This window comes from Artemia franciscana, chromosome 2, assembly GCF_032884065.1.
Source record: "Artemia franciscana chromosome 2, ASM3288406v1, whole genome shotgun sequence".
Taxonomy (NCBI): Eukaryota; Metazoa; Arthropoda; class Branchiopoda; order Anostraca; family Artemiidae; genus Artemia; species Artemia franciscana.
In genome coordinates, this window is record NC_088864.1 from 36,584,702 (window position 1) to 36,600,227 (window position 15,526).

The following is a 15,526-nucleotide window of genomic DNA, read 5'->3' on the forward strand; positions in this document are numbered from 1 at the left end:
GGTCTCGAGTGTCCAGGCTCGGTTGGACCTCTATGAGATAAATGCTTCACTCTTTTCGTTTGCGTCCATAAGAAGACTCAACTACATATAAATTAATTTTGCTAGGGGTTAGCTGTTATGACTTTTTTTTGCGTCTTTAGACGTTTGAGTACAATTAGATATGAATCGTCGCTTACGCTGCTACGCAACTATGATATATTGGTCAAAGTTGCTGCAGCACTTACGGGGTTTTGGCATCGGAAGCTTTCAGGCTTCTTTTTTGCACCAGCATATTTTGCTTTTCCTTTCAGCTTCCTGTTGACTTAAACATTAGATGGAATCCACGTCTTACTAAAACTGCCGGGTTTTGCTATTACACTCGCAATCAGACAGAGAATGGAATTTCATATGAATCGCGAATAGAGCTTTCAACAAAAGTGAGTAATGGTTTTTTTCTTTATTTCTACACCAATGCATACTTAAAATGAAGTAACTTGTTTTCTTCTGACAATTTTTGTTGGTGTCTATATTAATCTACAATTTTGGTTCCCATTTTACTAAGGCAGTAGCGTAAACCACAATACTTTTTGCTTCTTCTTTTTCTTTGCTTCAACCTTAGTCCACTCTTTTAACATATTAAATAAAAAAAAACAAGTTTTTTTATAAATGAAAGTAAGGAGCGACATTAAAACTTAAAACGAACAGAAATTACTTCGTATATGAAAGGGGCTGCTTCCTCCTGAATGCGTCGCTCTTTACGCTAAAGTTTGACTCTTTCTCTTAACTCTGCTTTTTAAAACAGTAAAAAAAACTTTAGCGTAAAGAACGAGGCATAGAGGAGGAAGCAGCCCCTTTCATATACGAAGTAATTTCTGTTCGTTTTAAGTTTTAATGTTGCTCCTTACTTTCATTTAAAAAAACTTGTTTTTTTTATTTAATTTCTGAACGTTTTTTAATTAATGCATATTTTGATCTTGGCTCTCCGCACGTAAGTAATTAAAACGAAATTTGCATATTTTTTTTTTTTTTTTGGGGGGGGGGTAAATGGCTTTCTCATAGTTTTAATCAGAAGATTTTGAGAAAAAAGGAGAGAGGGAGGAAGCCTAGTCGCCCTCCAATTTTTTGATTACTTAAAAAGGCAACTAGAACTTTTAATTTTTTACGAACATTTTCATTAGTAAAAAAAATATAAGTAATTTACGAATTAACTTGCGTAACGAACTTCTGTATTCGTATATTTTTATTGCGTATATGAGGGAGTTCACCCCTCGTCGATACCTTGTTCTTTACACTAAAGCTTAAATTCTGTCCCAATTCCTTAAGAATGACCCTTGAATCACAAAGGCCGTAGAATAAATAGTTGAAGTTACTAAAAATACTTTAGCGTAAAGAGCGAGGTTTTACGAGGAGGTAAACCCCTCATATGCGCAATAATTTCTGCTCGTTTTAAGTTTTAATGCTGCTCCTCACTTTCAGTAGAAAAAAACTTTTCATATTTATTTTTTCATTGTTTTTTTAAATAATGCTAAAAAATCATGCGCCCCCGTCATTGAAAGTCTCTTCCCCCATGAGATGTTTTCCATGGAAAGATCCTCCCACGTAACCCCCCACCTCAACTCTCCCTCCAAACCAAAAAAAAAAACCTGAAAACGTCCGTACACTTCCCAGTAACCATTACTATATGTAAACACAGGTCAAAGTTTGTAACTTGCAGCCCCTCCCCCAGGGACTGTGGGGTCATCCCCAAAGACATAGTTATTATGGTTTTCGACTATGCGGAACAAAATGGTTATCTCAAAATTTTGATCCGTTGACTTTGGGAAAAATTGAGCGTCGGAGGGGGCCTAGGTGCCCTCCAATTTTTTGGTCACTTAAAAAGGGCACTAGAACTTTTCATTTCCGTTAGAATGAGCCCTCTTGCAACACTCTAGGACCACTTGGTCGATACGATGACCCCTGGGAAAAAAAACAGACAAACAAACAAATAAACACGCACCCGTGATTTGCCTTCTGGCAAAAAATACGAAGTCCCACATTTTTGTAGATTGGACCTTGAAATTTTCTATAGAGTTCTCTGATACGCTGAATGCGATGGTGTGATTTTCGTTTAGATCCCATGACTTTTAGGGGGTGTTTCCCCCTATTTTCAAAATAAGGCAAATTTTCTCAGGCTCGTAACTTTTGATGACAAAGACTAAATTTGATGAAGCTTATATATTTAAAATCAGCATAAAAACACGATTCTTTTGAAATATCTTTTAGCATCGAAATTCTGTTTTTTAGAGTTTCGTTTACTATTGTGCCGGGTCGCTCCTTACTATAGTTCGTTACCACGAACTGTTTGATCATTGTCATGTCTGTGTTTTTTATTCCATTGTGATAGTTTTCAAATTTAATTATGTTTGCATAATAAAATTTGTCTGTCATTAGAATCAAAATTTTATTTTGTTGTACAATATGTTTTCCTTGTAAATAATGTGGAATACGGGGCTTCCGGCTCAGTCAAAGATAAAATATATTTCTATCTATCTGTTAAGCATATCGCAAAAGCTTGTTTCATGATATCATTGTTATTAATATATTAACACCAGTAGCCTGAGCTTTGCTCGGGCCCTGGCATTCGGCACGCGGTAGACTTGTATATATGTGATTCTTAAATTATGCATTAGCATAAGTATCGTGTTATTCTTTAGTTTTAAGTCATGAGGTTGCAAATCAGCAATTTTAATTGAATTAAGAAATTATGGTGTGATTCAAATTCTCCTTTAAATTTATCCTTCTACAGAATCATTTATTTTGTAGGATTTGTATTCCTGGGATTTCGTCGTGATTCTCGCTCTTGCTTCTCTTCTAACGGCAGATTTTGTTAACGATTCGATGTTATCCTGTCTGTCACTTGTTTTCCATCCTTAGATTTCGTTGCAATTTATTTTCGTTCATTATCTCTGATATTTTTACCATGCCTTTTGCTTTAGTTATTCGAATTAAAAACAAAACATCTTTTTCGGCTTTTCCCCCAGACTTGTACTTATGCTTTAATTACGTTGCTATATCATTCAATAAAAACCAGGTATCTTCCATGAAGGCTCTAAACGGAATTTCCCAAATTCGTGATCTGTTTTTTTCAGGCCAGAAAATCTTAGTGTGTCAATTTTAAAACAATTTGTATTTAAAAAAAGACATAAATATATACACAATTGCTCGCTTAAAGAGAGTAAATATGCCAGTATATCATGATTATTTATATAATCATTTATATAAAAGTCTTCGGCTTTTTCTTAGCTGGAACCTAGTAAAGGACGAACTACGTTGCCAATATTGACTGCACCTCCAATATATGCAGATTTTGTCAAAAATTGTTCTTATTTTAGTGCTACCACTATTCTCCAGGCCGCTCTTTAAAGTAACTTACCAAATAATTTCAATATCATGTTTTCATCAGCAGAAACCCTAGGATGTTCTTGATCATAAATGACACTTTGGCTCGCAGCATCGAGTCTGCTCGACACTCCTTCTAAATATTTTCTCAATACTTTGAACGTACCTTCAACTTTGATTCTGTTCAAATAGCGATTCCCCATCACTTGATAGATTTCCTGAAAAGCGTTTCTAAGATTTCGGTAACTATGGGCTAAACTTCTTTCTTTACTAGGTTGCAGCTAATGCTACAACCATGAATGGAGCTATCATTTCCTGCTAGGACCACCGAAAATAATTTTTATCTTGAGTTATTGGTTTTGTTTGTCATAACATAAAAAAAAAAAAAAAAAAAAAAAATTCTCCCATGATAACCAAGATTATTGAGAAGAACTAATAAATGTAGATTGACTGCCTATTATTAGAAAATCCAAACTTTTTATTCTGCATGTCCATCTATTTTTTATATTCTTTATTTGTAAGAATTTCATGGATTTTATCATTGAGAAATTTCCTGTTAAAGCAAAGGAAAACTTAAACTTCTATGCTGCATATTAATCGACTTTTTGTATTGTTATAATAACTTCAGGGATTTTATGGTTTTCCCAGCCTGATTTTCTTGGCTTTGAAATTTCTTTGCGCTGAGACCGGAGCGATTCTTGTTTAATAAAGGAAAACTTGAGCTTCTATTCTGTATGTCAGGTGACTTTTTGTATTCTTTAATTGTGAGACTTTCAAGGACTACGTGATTTTCCCGGGAACGCCTTCTTTGCGCTGATACATGAGAGATTCTCTTTTAAGTAAAGGAAAACCCAAGCTTCTATTCCGTAAACCCAAGCTTCTATTCTGTGTGTCAGTCGACTTTTTGTATTCTTTATTGTTGTAGTTACCACGTATTGAAAACCCTTCTTCATACAAAAGGAAAATGACGGAGCACTACACACTCACACACACACACTCAAAAACAAAAGAGCACTATACAGCTACGACAGTGTAACTAGTATAGAATTATACTAGTATAGAACTACTATAGAACTACTATACTACTAGTATAGTATACTAGTATAGAACTAGTATAGAATGTAACTAGCATAGAACTAGTATGTGTAACTAGTATAGTATTTTTCAAAATAGAAGAAAGTGGAGTGGATTTTTGATTTATCAGCGTGTGTAAGAATCTTCCGGAAGGGTGCAATGTAGGCTATGTGGAGGAGAGCAACGGTGTTGTAAAGTGTTGACAGATAATGGCGATTGAAACAAAGCTTAGCAGAGACTATGGGCGCATATGAAGCTGATATGCGGCGTTTGATTGTGTTTGGCAAGTGTGAGAAAGTGCTTTTCCAATTAGAATGCTAAGATAAACAATTTGGTCAGACAGATGGATCTTTGGATTTCTAAGTACAATTCCGTCAGTAAGTGGGTCTTTCCAGTTAAAAAAGCACTACGTTTAACTTTTCAGCGTTGAATTCAAGAACAAATTTTAAGTATTCTGTATGCCGTTTTTGGAAAGTTTCATAATTACTGCTCAAACTTTGACTGAAGTTAAAAATGTCATCATCATAAGTGACTAAGGAGATATTGAGGCCAGAAAGAACGTAAAACATCTGACACTGGGCTTGAGCTTCGAGAACATAATTACTCAAATAACAAGGTGAGGTAATGACCTCCTTTCTTAACTGGTACAGTTCTATCCAGTGCCCTTGCCATTTCATCTTCCTTAAGAGCGATTTTAAGTTGGAATCGTAGCTTAGCATACATATCCCTTTGTGATCTGATGATAGCCAGATTTACTCCTCTTAGCAACCCTTAAAAGCAAAAGCGGGTGGATCAAGGAGTCAAAGTCACGGCGAACATCATGACTGGCTAAAGCGAGTGAACTAGCTGTACAAGAAGCATCAAGCAGAGCATTGGCAACAACCGCAAGAGCTTCTGCGCATCCAATGCCATTTTGAAAGTCAATTTTATGTGGAGGCGTGTGACATTTCTCTTCAAGTTCTTTTATGAACAGTAGTTCATAAAGCTTGCATAAACTGGTTGATACAGTTATGGGTCTGAAAGATGTGCATTGATTGGAGGTTTTTTGTTTTTTGGAATAGGATAAAGATCTCCCACATGAAAGTGCTGATGGAGGCTCTGAAATTTTTGTCCATATCCTTCCTTTTCAAAGTAGTCGCGTCACATTAAAGCCAGTTTTGCAGCGTTGTTGCTGTTGTTATTTTAAATCGAAGTTTTTGAGAATAATAAGTACAGACTTGTCATAAAAAGTTAAAAATAAAAACTACACAAATGCAAAACCAATAAAAATTATCATCTGTTGAACATGAACTATTTTTGTTGGCTGGTTTTTAATGAAAACAATGCGGTTTATCTTGCTTTTTCGTTTTACCCAAAATATTTAGAACTTCTTTTTAATATGATGTTGCATGCTCAGATTCTATTTTGTCTCAGTATCTGAATGTAAGTGTAGGTTCAAACTCTCTAATTGATAAATACGGCTGTTCCCAGAGTATCCAGGGGACAATAGAAATATTTTTGGTGTATAGTATTACTTCTAAGCGCAGGGAGACGAATATTCAATATTGTAGATTAATATACAGTAAAGGATTACTTGACTGTTTGTTTAAATTCTTAGGTATGTGACCGGGCAAGCCGAGTTCGAGACACCCTTCTACATGAAATGTGCCACGCTGCTGTGTGGCTTGTTTATAATGTTCGTGATAAACATGGTCCATTTTGGAAATCATGGTAAGAATATATAGCCTTACTTATTCAATAGATTAGGAATTGGCAACAAAACATAGATTGTAATTCTCTTGTTTTTTACCCAAAGAATAATCTAGCAAACTTTTCTAACAATGCTTTGAGTAGTCAGTACATCAGCTTTTCTTGTATTGGTGTAAATAGAAATAAAGGAATTTTCAATCGACGAGTTAATGGGCTTCAAAGAGGAAAAGAAACATTGAAGGGTTGTCATAAATTGATTACTAGCAAGAACATATATGTTGGTTTCATTTAACAATTTCTTGAAATTGTTATATATTCATTGCAATCAAGTCTTTTCCGTTGTTTTTGCGCATTTTAGAAACAAAGTGTTAAGTACTAAAGCAGATTAAGCTGAGAAAAGTGATTTTTTACGTCAAGGTGTCTTAAATTATGTGTCTCAATGATTTTTGTGTGATTTTCAGTTATGACTGTGCAAGTTCAATTTACTAGGAAACGTATGGTAATTTCCTGATAAAAACTTAGAATAACATAGCCCATTAGATATAGGTCACTGCTACTATGTAAAAAAAATAATCAGATATTGTTATGAATATACTGTAGAATGTGTATTTTCAGCTATTTTCACAAAAAAACGACTTTGTTGCTGAACCCATTACATCAGTGTTTTTCGACCTTTTTCACGACACGATCCCCTTAGAATCAAAAAATATTTTTTGACCTCCGACCCTTTTTTGCCATGCTCAAAATATGTAACCAGTACATAAATTTTTGGCTTTTGTATTATTAGGATTCGGATGTAAATATGTAATTAAGTATGCTGAACATATAATTTTAAATTGAATACATGCCAATTAATAACTCGCTTACAAATACAAACATGTTTGCATTGTCAGTGCCGAGAATCTCAGTGCCATCTGTTGATAATGATTCTCGCTAGAATAATAGGGCGGTCAATCGCGGCCACGGTAGATGAGTGTAAAACTGTGAAGTAGGTGGAACCTGAAGGAAGACTGCCATAAGTGTAAACGATTCGGAATTGAACTATGGTGATATACGAGCTGTGTGTAAGGTGCCTTGGAGTTTGAGTAACAGTGATTTGTGAGCGTGAGACACGCGCCGTTGTTTCGTCTGCAGTTAGGTTTGAAGAGCACGAATCGCTTGTTTTACGTATTTATGGGAGTTTGTTATTTTGAAAATGGTAAATTGCTGAAAATATAACCAGAACCATCAACGCCTAGCGTAGTGGAATAAAAAAAAAACGTCTTTATGACGATAATTATTTGAAATTAGGGTTTACTGTGACTAAGAACAAAGCTCAGTGCATAATTCGCTTTTGAATTTTTTTCAAGAGAAAGCATGAAGCCATCTAAGTTGGTACACCACCTTAACACAAAACATCCTAATGAAGAAAATAAACCCGTGGAATTTTTTGAGCGAAAGTCAAAAGCTCTCGAACCTTAAAAAAACTGCTATAGGACAAATGTTCAACCTAAATGAGAAAGCGCTGCTCGCTAATGATCGAGCAGCTTATCGCATACCTAAAGCAGGAAAACCTCACAGTATTGCCGGAAATTTGATTTTACCAGCTGCTTTAGATGTAGCAGAGGTTATGTTTGGTAAGCAAACGGTCGAAAAGCTCAAGAGCATACTTCTCTCTGATAATACCATTCAACGCAGCATAAGCAATATCAGGCGACTGATGTTCGTGATCGAGTCATAGACAAAATAAAGAAAAATCTTTTCTGTCCGTGCAATTTGATGAATCAACGGATATTATGGGATGTGCACAGTTTATAGCTTTTGTTTCTTTTGAATACAATGAAATTTTAGTGGAAGAAATACTATTTTGCAAGGAACTTCCCAAAAATATTACAGATCAGTGCTTGCATGTGATTATGTTCATTGAAGCTACCCAAGATACGAATATCGATTGGGAACAAAAATACATTGCTATTTGTAGTGAGGGAGCAAAAGCCACGACTGGTGCGAAGAGTGGATTTGCTGCTAGACTGAAAGAACAGATGTCAGGTGCTCGTTAGATTCATTGCTTTCTCCATGGTTAAGCTCTTCCAGCCAAAATCTTGCCAAAAGAATTATTAATATTGTAAATTCTACTAAAGGAAAAGCGTTACAGACTTTTAATTTAATTATTTTTTTTAGGGCTCAAATAGCATCCGTCCGATTTCCAGAGATTCCTTTAGTTTCTAGATGTCATGCATATGAGATATCTACTAAATTCATCTATAAATGTAACCGATGTGATTACAGGTACTTTATTTCTTCCATGTATTAAATCTTTTTGTCGTAGTTGCTCCTATAAAGAAAAAAAAAGAAGCTAAAAACGAATAAAACCATATAAGTCAATCAAACAAAATCATGTTAAATAAATAAAATTTATGTTGATGTAAATATTCTATAACATATTTTCTACAACAGACTACATATTCGTTTTGTATTCGGAATTACAACCAAAAATACTGTATTATCATAAAAAGGACAAAAAAAACTTTTCGTTAAGAATCAACTAGAGACAGCATGAATTGAGCCAGGCATTGTTGCAGTCTAATGACATAATTATGTACTTGAAATGGATGTTGAGTGCTTTTCAACTATTACAATAAATAATGGGTCGCTAGTAAATTTAGACATTAGTAATAATGAAGGTAATCGCGGCTTAGAGGGTCAAGAAAGTCATCAGTTACGTAATCATATACTTAAGTTCATTTCAGAGTTAATGCATTAGAATTGACTAAGTAAAGATCAATGGATCTCCAATGTATTTTTCGTTTTCCTGATCACTTTGAAAGGGATTCATTCAATCGGTACTCGGATATTAGTGCTAGTGTCTTTTTTAATGTCAAAAGTGACTGGATGGCAATCTGCTCCTTCTCGTGTCCTCTTTTGCTCCGGGGAACTCGCAGTGTCGAATAAACTTTTGAGATATTCATCTCATTCAACATAATAGAAAGGTCCAAAAAATGTGCGTTCAAGTAAAGAATTCACGTTGCCCAAATAGCGACGGCTCCAAATTATGTGATTCGCTCATTCTACGGTGATACACTTAGTAGAAGAGGTGGATGTGTCGCACCTTGTTAAAGCCGGATTTTTTATTAAATTTAAATAATAAATAAATGTGCAAATTGAACGCACGACCTACCAAACCTTCAACTTCCCATATACTCTCGGGCGCCCCCGTATACTCCTATAGTTATTGAACATAAATTTTGAGATCGCTGTTTCGCTCAGAATAGTCCAAGGGACGAATAAGTATGCCTGCGGGGATGGTATGACAAGCAGCCCGAAGAGCAAGGCCCTAAGTTACGAAAATTGCTCATTGTTCGCAGATAGTTTTTATTAGAAGAAGTAGGCATGTTGCACCTTGTTTGAACCAGAAGCATACGCGTATTTTCAGTCTGGGAGCAACCCCCCCTGGGCCTCCCAGCTTTTGCGGGGACCAAAAGGAGTTAAGTCTTAAAAGATTGATATTCTATCATCCAAGGGCCATGAAATTCGGTTAGAGGCTGTATTTTGTCAAAAATTACGCAAACGCATGAATCAGTTACTGAACTATGAACATTTTCGATCTTTTTCAGAATCTGATTCGCATCTTATAAGAAATGATTGCATATCATACCCTCAAATGTAATCGATTGGTGAATCATTTATTGCTTCACTAAGCTAAATACTTCTTTAGCAAATTAAAAAAAAAATGTTTGAAAATTAAAAATTGACGTTTTAAAGGTTTTATTTTAGCATCAATTTTAAATACTTTTGGATGGAATGGGAAAGTTTTGACATAGAAGTGTTCTTTGAAAATAGAAAAATTAACTAAAAGTCAAAAATGTTTAAAATTAAAGTTGATTAGATTTCCATTTTTTTTTCGTTCGAAATTTGACCTATTACTTTACATAAATCTGCCCGTTTTAGGTTTTTAATATCGCTCTTTAATTTTCTGTAAAATAACTTGTTTGAAGGATTTGACAGAACAGTTGCAAAAATGTAATGTTCTTTATATCCTGAAAAAGAAACATGGTTTTCAAATTTGTCTTAAAAGGAGGAAACCTAAACCTCCTCCTTAGAGGAATTAACATAGAAATACAGGTTGGGTGATAAATTTCGGAGAAAGAGCTTGATAATATTTATGCATGCCTAATGAATTTGATGGATTCGGATAATCGGGCTATGAGCTTATATAGTAACCATGACTTAGAGGAAACATATGTTATGAAAGGACAAAGTTAAAAGTCGGTCAAATACGTTGACGATAGAATAAAAAATAATTGCAAGTGACCTAATGAAATCTGAAAGGCTGTATACTCTCACCAATTTGAGGTGCAAAATATATTCCTTCGCTGATTAATTTTCTGCGGTGTCTCATCCACCTCTGTTTGGATAAATTCTAGTTTAAATGCAGTCATGGAATATATTTGTTTCTTTAAAAAGAATTCCTTCTGCCCCGCCCTTCAGATGGTTAACTAAGGGTATTATAGATGGTATGCAATAAAATTAAACCGTTGCTGAATAAAATTTCGGCGCATCTTAATTTTTATTCTTTCTTGATTTTGCTGTAGAAGAAAATGTCACTAAGTTAGACTAAACTAAAACTAAGAAAATATCACCCTTGCAGCTTTGTATCCTCGTTTGTTTGAGTTTTGATTACTTATCATTATTCTCAATCTGAATATTCAATGTATTTTTTCCAGAAAAGATAGCTTTTTTCTTCTTTTTTCAGCACGGGACGTCATTCAAAGTCGATAAATATCGATACTCATCGTTGTCCATACTGTCGAAGTTCATTGACGCTTCTAGTCAATGCAACCCCTAGCAAGGCAAATAACGGAGAAACTCCGATGAAAGTGGAAGTCAAAACGCCTCGAGCTCCCAATCCCTTCGCTCTTTTTGTCAAAGAAAATTACGGGAGTATAAAAAAGAAAGGGATGAAACATGCAGATGTTATGCAAACTCTGAGCAAAAACTTCGCTCTTGCTAAAATCAAATAGCCTGGAGTTTTTACCCTTTAACCCCATGCTGTTTCCTAAAATTCATTTTTTTTTTATGCATTTTCTGCATACTTAAAAAGTGGAATACTCAGCTGTTACAAAAATGTCTGGTCCTGTGTAGTCTCATTGACTTGCTATGATATAAAAAGTAATAAGAACTTGTGCTCTTTGATCGTGTCGTCCATCCAGGGCCGTATCCAGGATTTTTTTTTCGTGAGTTATTTTACACAAGGATATTTTTAAGAGGGGGGGGGGCACAAAAAACTCCAAAAACGCATAAAAAATTTGTCTATATCCATTTTTGTTCATCTTTTTTAAGTTCATAGAAATTGTTACAAAGCATTTGGAGTTAAAATGTCTTTATCATGCGTGTTGATCACTTCAATTTGCCAACAAGGGATTTAGTATCAACTGGTTTATTGTCGATCATTGTCTTTTGGTCACCAACTCTAAACCAGTTCTCATTGAATGTGTAAGTTTTGTAACTGATGTTTTAAGTAACAATGCCCAATTGCCAACATGGTAAAATGTAGGGACGATCGTATGGAACCAGCTTTTGACTTTTCTATTAGATCTTGTATGTTACCTGCAAGGTCTTGAATAGGATGTGGCTTGTATAAGACCAAATTAAAATTAAATGAAAACCATATCTAGAAATGGAGTTGTCTGGCAAAGTCTGCTCAATATTACCAACCTAAGATTACCTAAATTACCAACCAGAATACGTCTGAGGAAGATTGAACCAGTTAAGTCAGGCTTATATTCGTAACGTGACATTTAAATACAGGGCCATTGTGTCAGATTATATAACCCCTTCCCATCATGGTGAACAATTGGATAGTGAATTCAAGTTTACTTTTAAATCTACCTCTACTGTATGCTTATGCATTCTATTGCTACCTTCATGACAAAACGAATCCAGATTTTTTTTTTTTAGTTTGTTGCCGATTTTCGTTAATGATAAAATCTACTTAACATAATAATATCGTACCTTTCCTGAAAGAGAATCTTTTTTTTATGAATAATATTCTTCAAGTTAAGAAATCTTGTCATAAATTTCAGATAAAAATCTTAAGTATAACAAATTTTATTCTGTATTTATTAAGAGCTGCCCTCTATTAACCGTTTAATTTAATCACCTAGTAAGTCTTAGCTCACTTTTTTCCTTATCTTTTTATAGATAAAAAGTGCTATGTTGCAAGTATTGGTCGAAACTGTTATGTTAAAAAAAAATCACCTACTAAAGGCTTGGTTTTGACTTTAAATACAAAGTTTGACAAATTGTAAAGTCAAATTCAAAAAGTATGTTCCATTGTAATGTGAGCACGTTGGAGATTCTTAAAATCTACAATGTCTACCTAGGAATAATCCTAATTGCTCCAAAGTAGATTTTGATCAGTAAACCATCCTTTGGCCCCTTAAAGATTCCCGAATCAACTACCCGCAATTTGTCGATGATTTATAAGGAAAGTACCGATAAGATAGTGCCAACTAAATAGTTGCCTGTCAATAACAGAATCTTAAATTCAACAAATCTAAAATAAGAACGTGTAAATTCTATAGAAGGAACTTTTCAGCGTTATGGTTTTTGTTTTCTATAAGGCTACTCTTATACGAGAAGGCAAAGACGAAATGAATGAATAAATCGCGTTTTAATCAAAATATTGCACCCTTTTAGACACGTGGGGCTCGGGAATGTATTAATTGCTAACCTATAAATTCATATGTAATATTTTTTTTTCGTTTTTTTAGCTTATAGAGCTAATAAAATTTTCTCAAAAGGGTATGCTTTATCTCCCTCGACTTTTGACTGGTAATCTTTTTCCGTTGTATTTTATCCGGAAATGTAATTTGGCTTTATCTGCTGGACGAATTAAGTTTTGAAATCTTTCCAGGAAAATAAGTACCGCTCTTTTTTGGCCTTAGTTTTAATTGATTCAGTATATAGCGGTGAATCACGTTTAGAGTCTGTCCACATTCGCTAGATGAAAACTTTTAAATACAAAAAATCTTTGCGTCGATGCCAGAAAGAATCTCATTTACGTGGAATTAATAGTTTATCATATGATTTCCAATATCAATTCTTCATATCCTTTCATAATCATATAAAAGAATAGAATATTAATTCGTGGCATCATTAAGTCTTTTCTAAATCTAGGTTCTGGACAAGAGGCGAATTTCGCTTTGAGGCCTGAATTTTATTAATCCGAAGAGAAAAGGGACTTTGCGTGTTCGAATATTCGGTTCGCCTCTGTTTCAGTTCGAAGTTGAAAATTTCATCACCCTATCTGGCAAAATTACGTTTAAAAAGAACAAAGCCGTGTTGTTAAGTCCTTAATTTACTATCTTAAGATGTAATAGTAATGTTTTATTTTCGTTGTCGAATAATCATTTTAAACGACTAAATAATAGGGAAAAGCGCCACAAAATAAATGTTTCGTAACACTAGATTTCATTACGAGTCTATTGACTACTATAGCCAATTCCATTCGCTATAGCGAATTTCCATCCCTTACTATAACAAAAGGGCTCATCTTCGGCAAACAGATCGTTTTGATACCGCCCCTACTCTCTACTCCAATTTCCTCCATGTGCCTGGGTGTGTTTAAAACATGAATGAAACTAAAGCCGCGGTAAAATACAAGTTTTGTACCTTCTTTTGCAATTAACGGATTTTCTTAGCCCTTTTCTTGTGACAATTTTTGCAGGTAACTTACGGAAAAAAAGATGAACAACTCCGTTTATATTAAAATAATAGGTTTAAAGGGATTGACATACGAGTTGCAATTCTAAATTTAAACAAATTTTGTACACTCCTATGCACTCGAAAAAAAATCCATTTTATAAACGATACAAAACACCGTGCAAAAATGGGGGCAAAGTTGTAAACTGAGAACTGAAAAGGGGTTCATGCACAAGTTAAATGACAGACGCCGTTTCTAGTGGGAAGATGAACAGAAATATATCTGGAGAGGGAATCCTCCCTTCAGTTGGAATTCTCAGATCCCTTCACCAAATAGGGGACCTGTGAGCACACATATATATATATATATATATACATATATATATATATATATATATATATATATATATATATATATATATATATATATATATATATATATATATATATATATATATATATATATATATATATATATATATATACAAAAAGGGACTCTGTCCCTTTTTGTACATAATTGTGTATTGTTTAGAAAGTGGATTTTTCGAATGCATAAAAGTGGTTAAATTTAGATTTCAATGCAACTCGTATGTTAACTCCTTTTGAATATCGTTTTAATATAAATAGAGCAGTTAACCTTTTAATGTTTTTTAAATAAGCAAATCGTAAATCAAAATAATCTGTCTATCAAAGGTGCGCCCTTTAGGGGGATTTAATTTTACATTAGTGTATGTGTTTTGTAGTCTTTTCTTGTTATTCTGTTTATGTCTGTTTTTGAGTGTTTAGAACTGTTGATATAATAGCAAATTTAGTGATTTCCTTTCTTTCTTTTTTTTCCTTTATTTCTTTGGACAAAAGGACAATTTCATGACGGGTTTTTGTCCTGTTTATTCTTGTGACAATAACTATAAAATTTGTAGAGATTTGATTGCACAGTTGCTCACAGCCATTTGTTTCTATTTTTTAGAAAGTTATTCTGGCAATAAAATATTATCTTAAATTGAGACATGTATTGTTTTTGTTAGATTTTAGCCTATGAGGGCAAATCATTTTGTAATGACGGTATCAAGACAGGACCGGTATCAACCAGAGCGTTGAGTATCCAAAAAAGTAATTGGTTAGCGCACATCGTTTGAAAAGAAGTCAAACTGATCAATTCCATAAAACAAACAACAGAGATAATTCAAATAGAAGTTATATTGCTGGTTTTGAATCAAATGCGGCGATAACTGGTGGAAAAATTCAAGATTTTTGGGTGTACACTTATATTCTTAAGCATGGAAAATAGGTTAAAGTACACTTTAGTGCATTCATCACAGATGTTTGCTTGTTATTAACATTTGAAACACAACTAGATAAAAGAAAAAGGCCTATTGTTAAGGAAGAAAAGGAGGAGGGTATTCAACAAAGACACTGTTAATTTATCAAATAAAAGTTCAGAAAACAGAGCAGCCCTTTACCCAAATGTAATTGATCAAAGTTGGATCAAATTATTTTCTTCTTCACGTAAATATAACATAGCAATTGGAACGCTAGGAATTATGTATCTGAGGCAGTTCTTTGTTCCACGTCTGCTTGTTGCAACCAAAGGATTCCAACTTTAATATGCCCATACCTAACTGATAACAAAACTTCACTTAAATACCAAAATTCATGCTTCATTACAATCGCTGAGATGATTCACTTCTCCCATTATACAAGGTGTGTTCACAGCGGCCATAGG

At 34.1% G+C, this 15,526-nt stretch overlaps 1 protein-coding gene across 3 annotated transcripts in view; it reads left to right on the plus strand.

Moving 5' to 3' along the window:
- Positions 1-14,807, plus strand: part of LOC136040964 (uncharacterized) — a 78,920-nt gene extending 64,113 nt beyond the window's left edge. For 2 of the 3 annotated variants that reach the window (XM_065725439.1, XM_065725430.1), the window contains exons 7-10: positions 291-416; positions 6,029-6,141; positions 8,281-8,388; positions 10,853-14,807. In XM_065725439.1, the coding sequence (XP_065581511.1) occupies positions 291-416; positions 6,029-6,141; positions 8,281-8,388; positions 10,853-11,120 (615 nt within the window). In that variant the 3' untranslated portion in view covers positions 11,121-14,807. The remainder of the gene's footprint in view (positions 1-290; positions 417-6,028; positions 6,142-8,280; positions 8,389-10,852) is intronic. The other variant, XM_065725447.1, reaches the window with a different exon arrangement.
- The last annotated feature ends 719 nt before the right edge of the window (positions 14,808-15,526 follow it).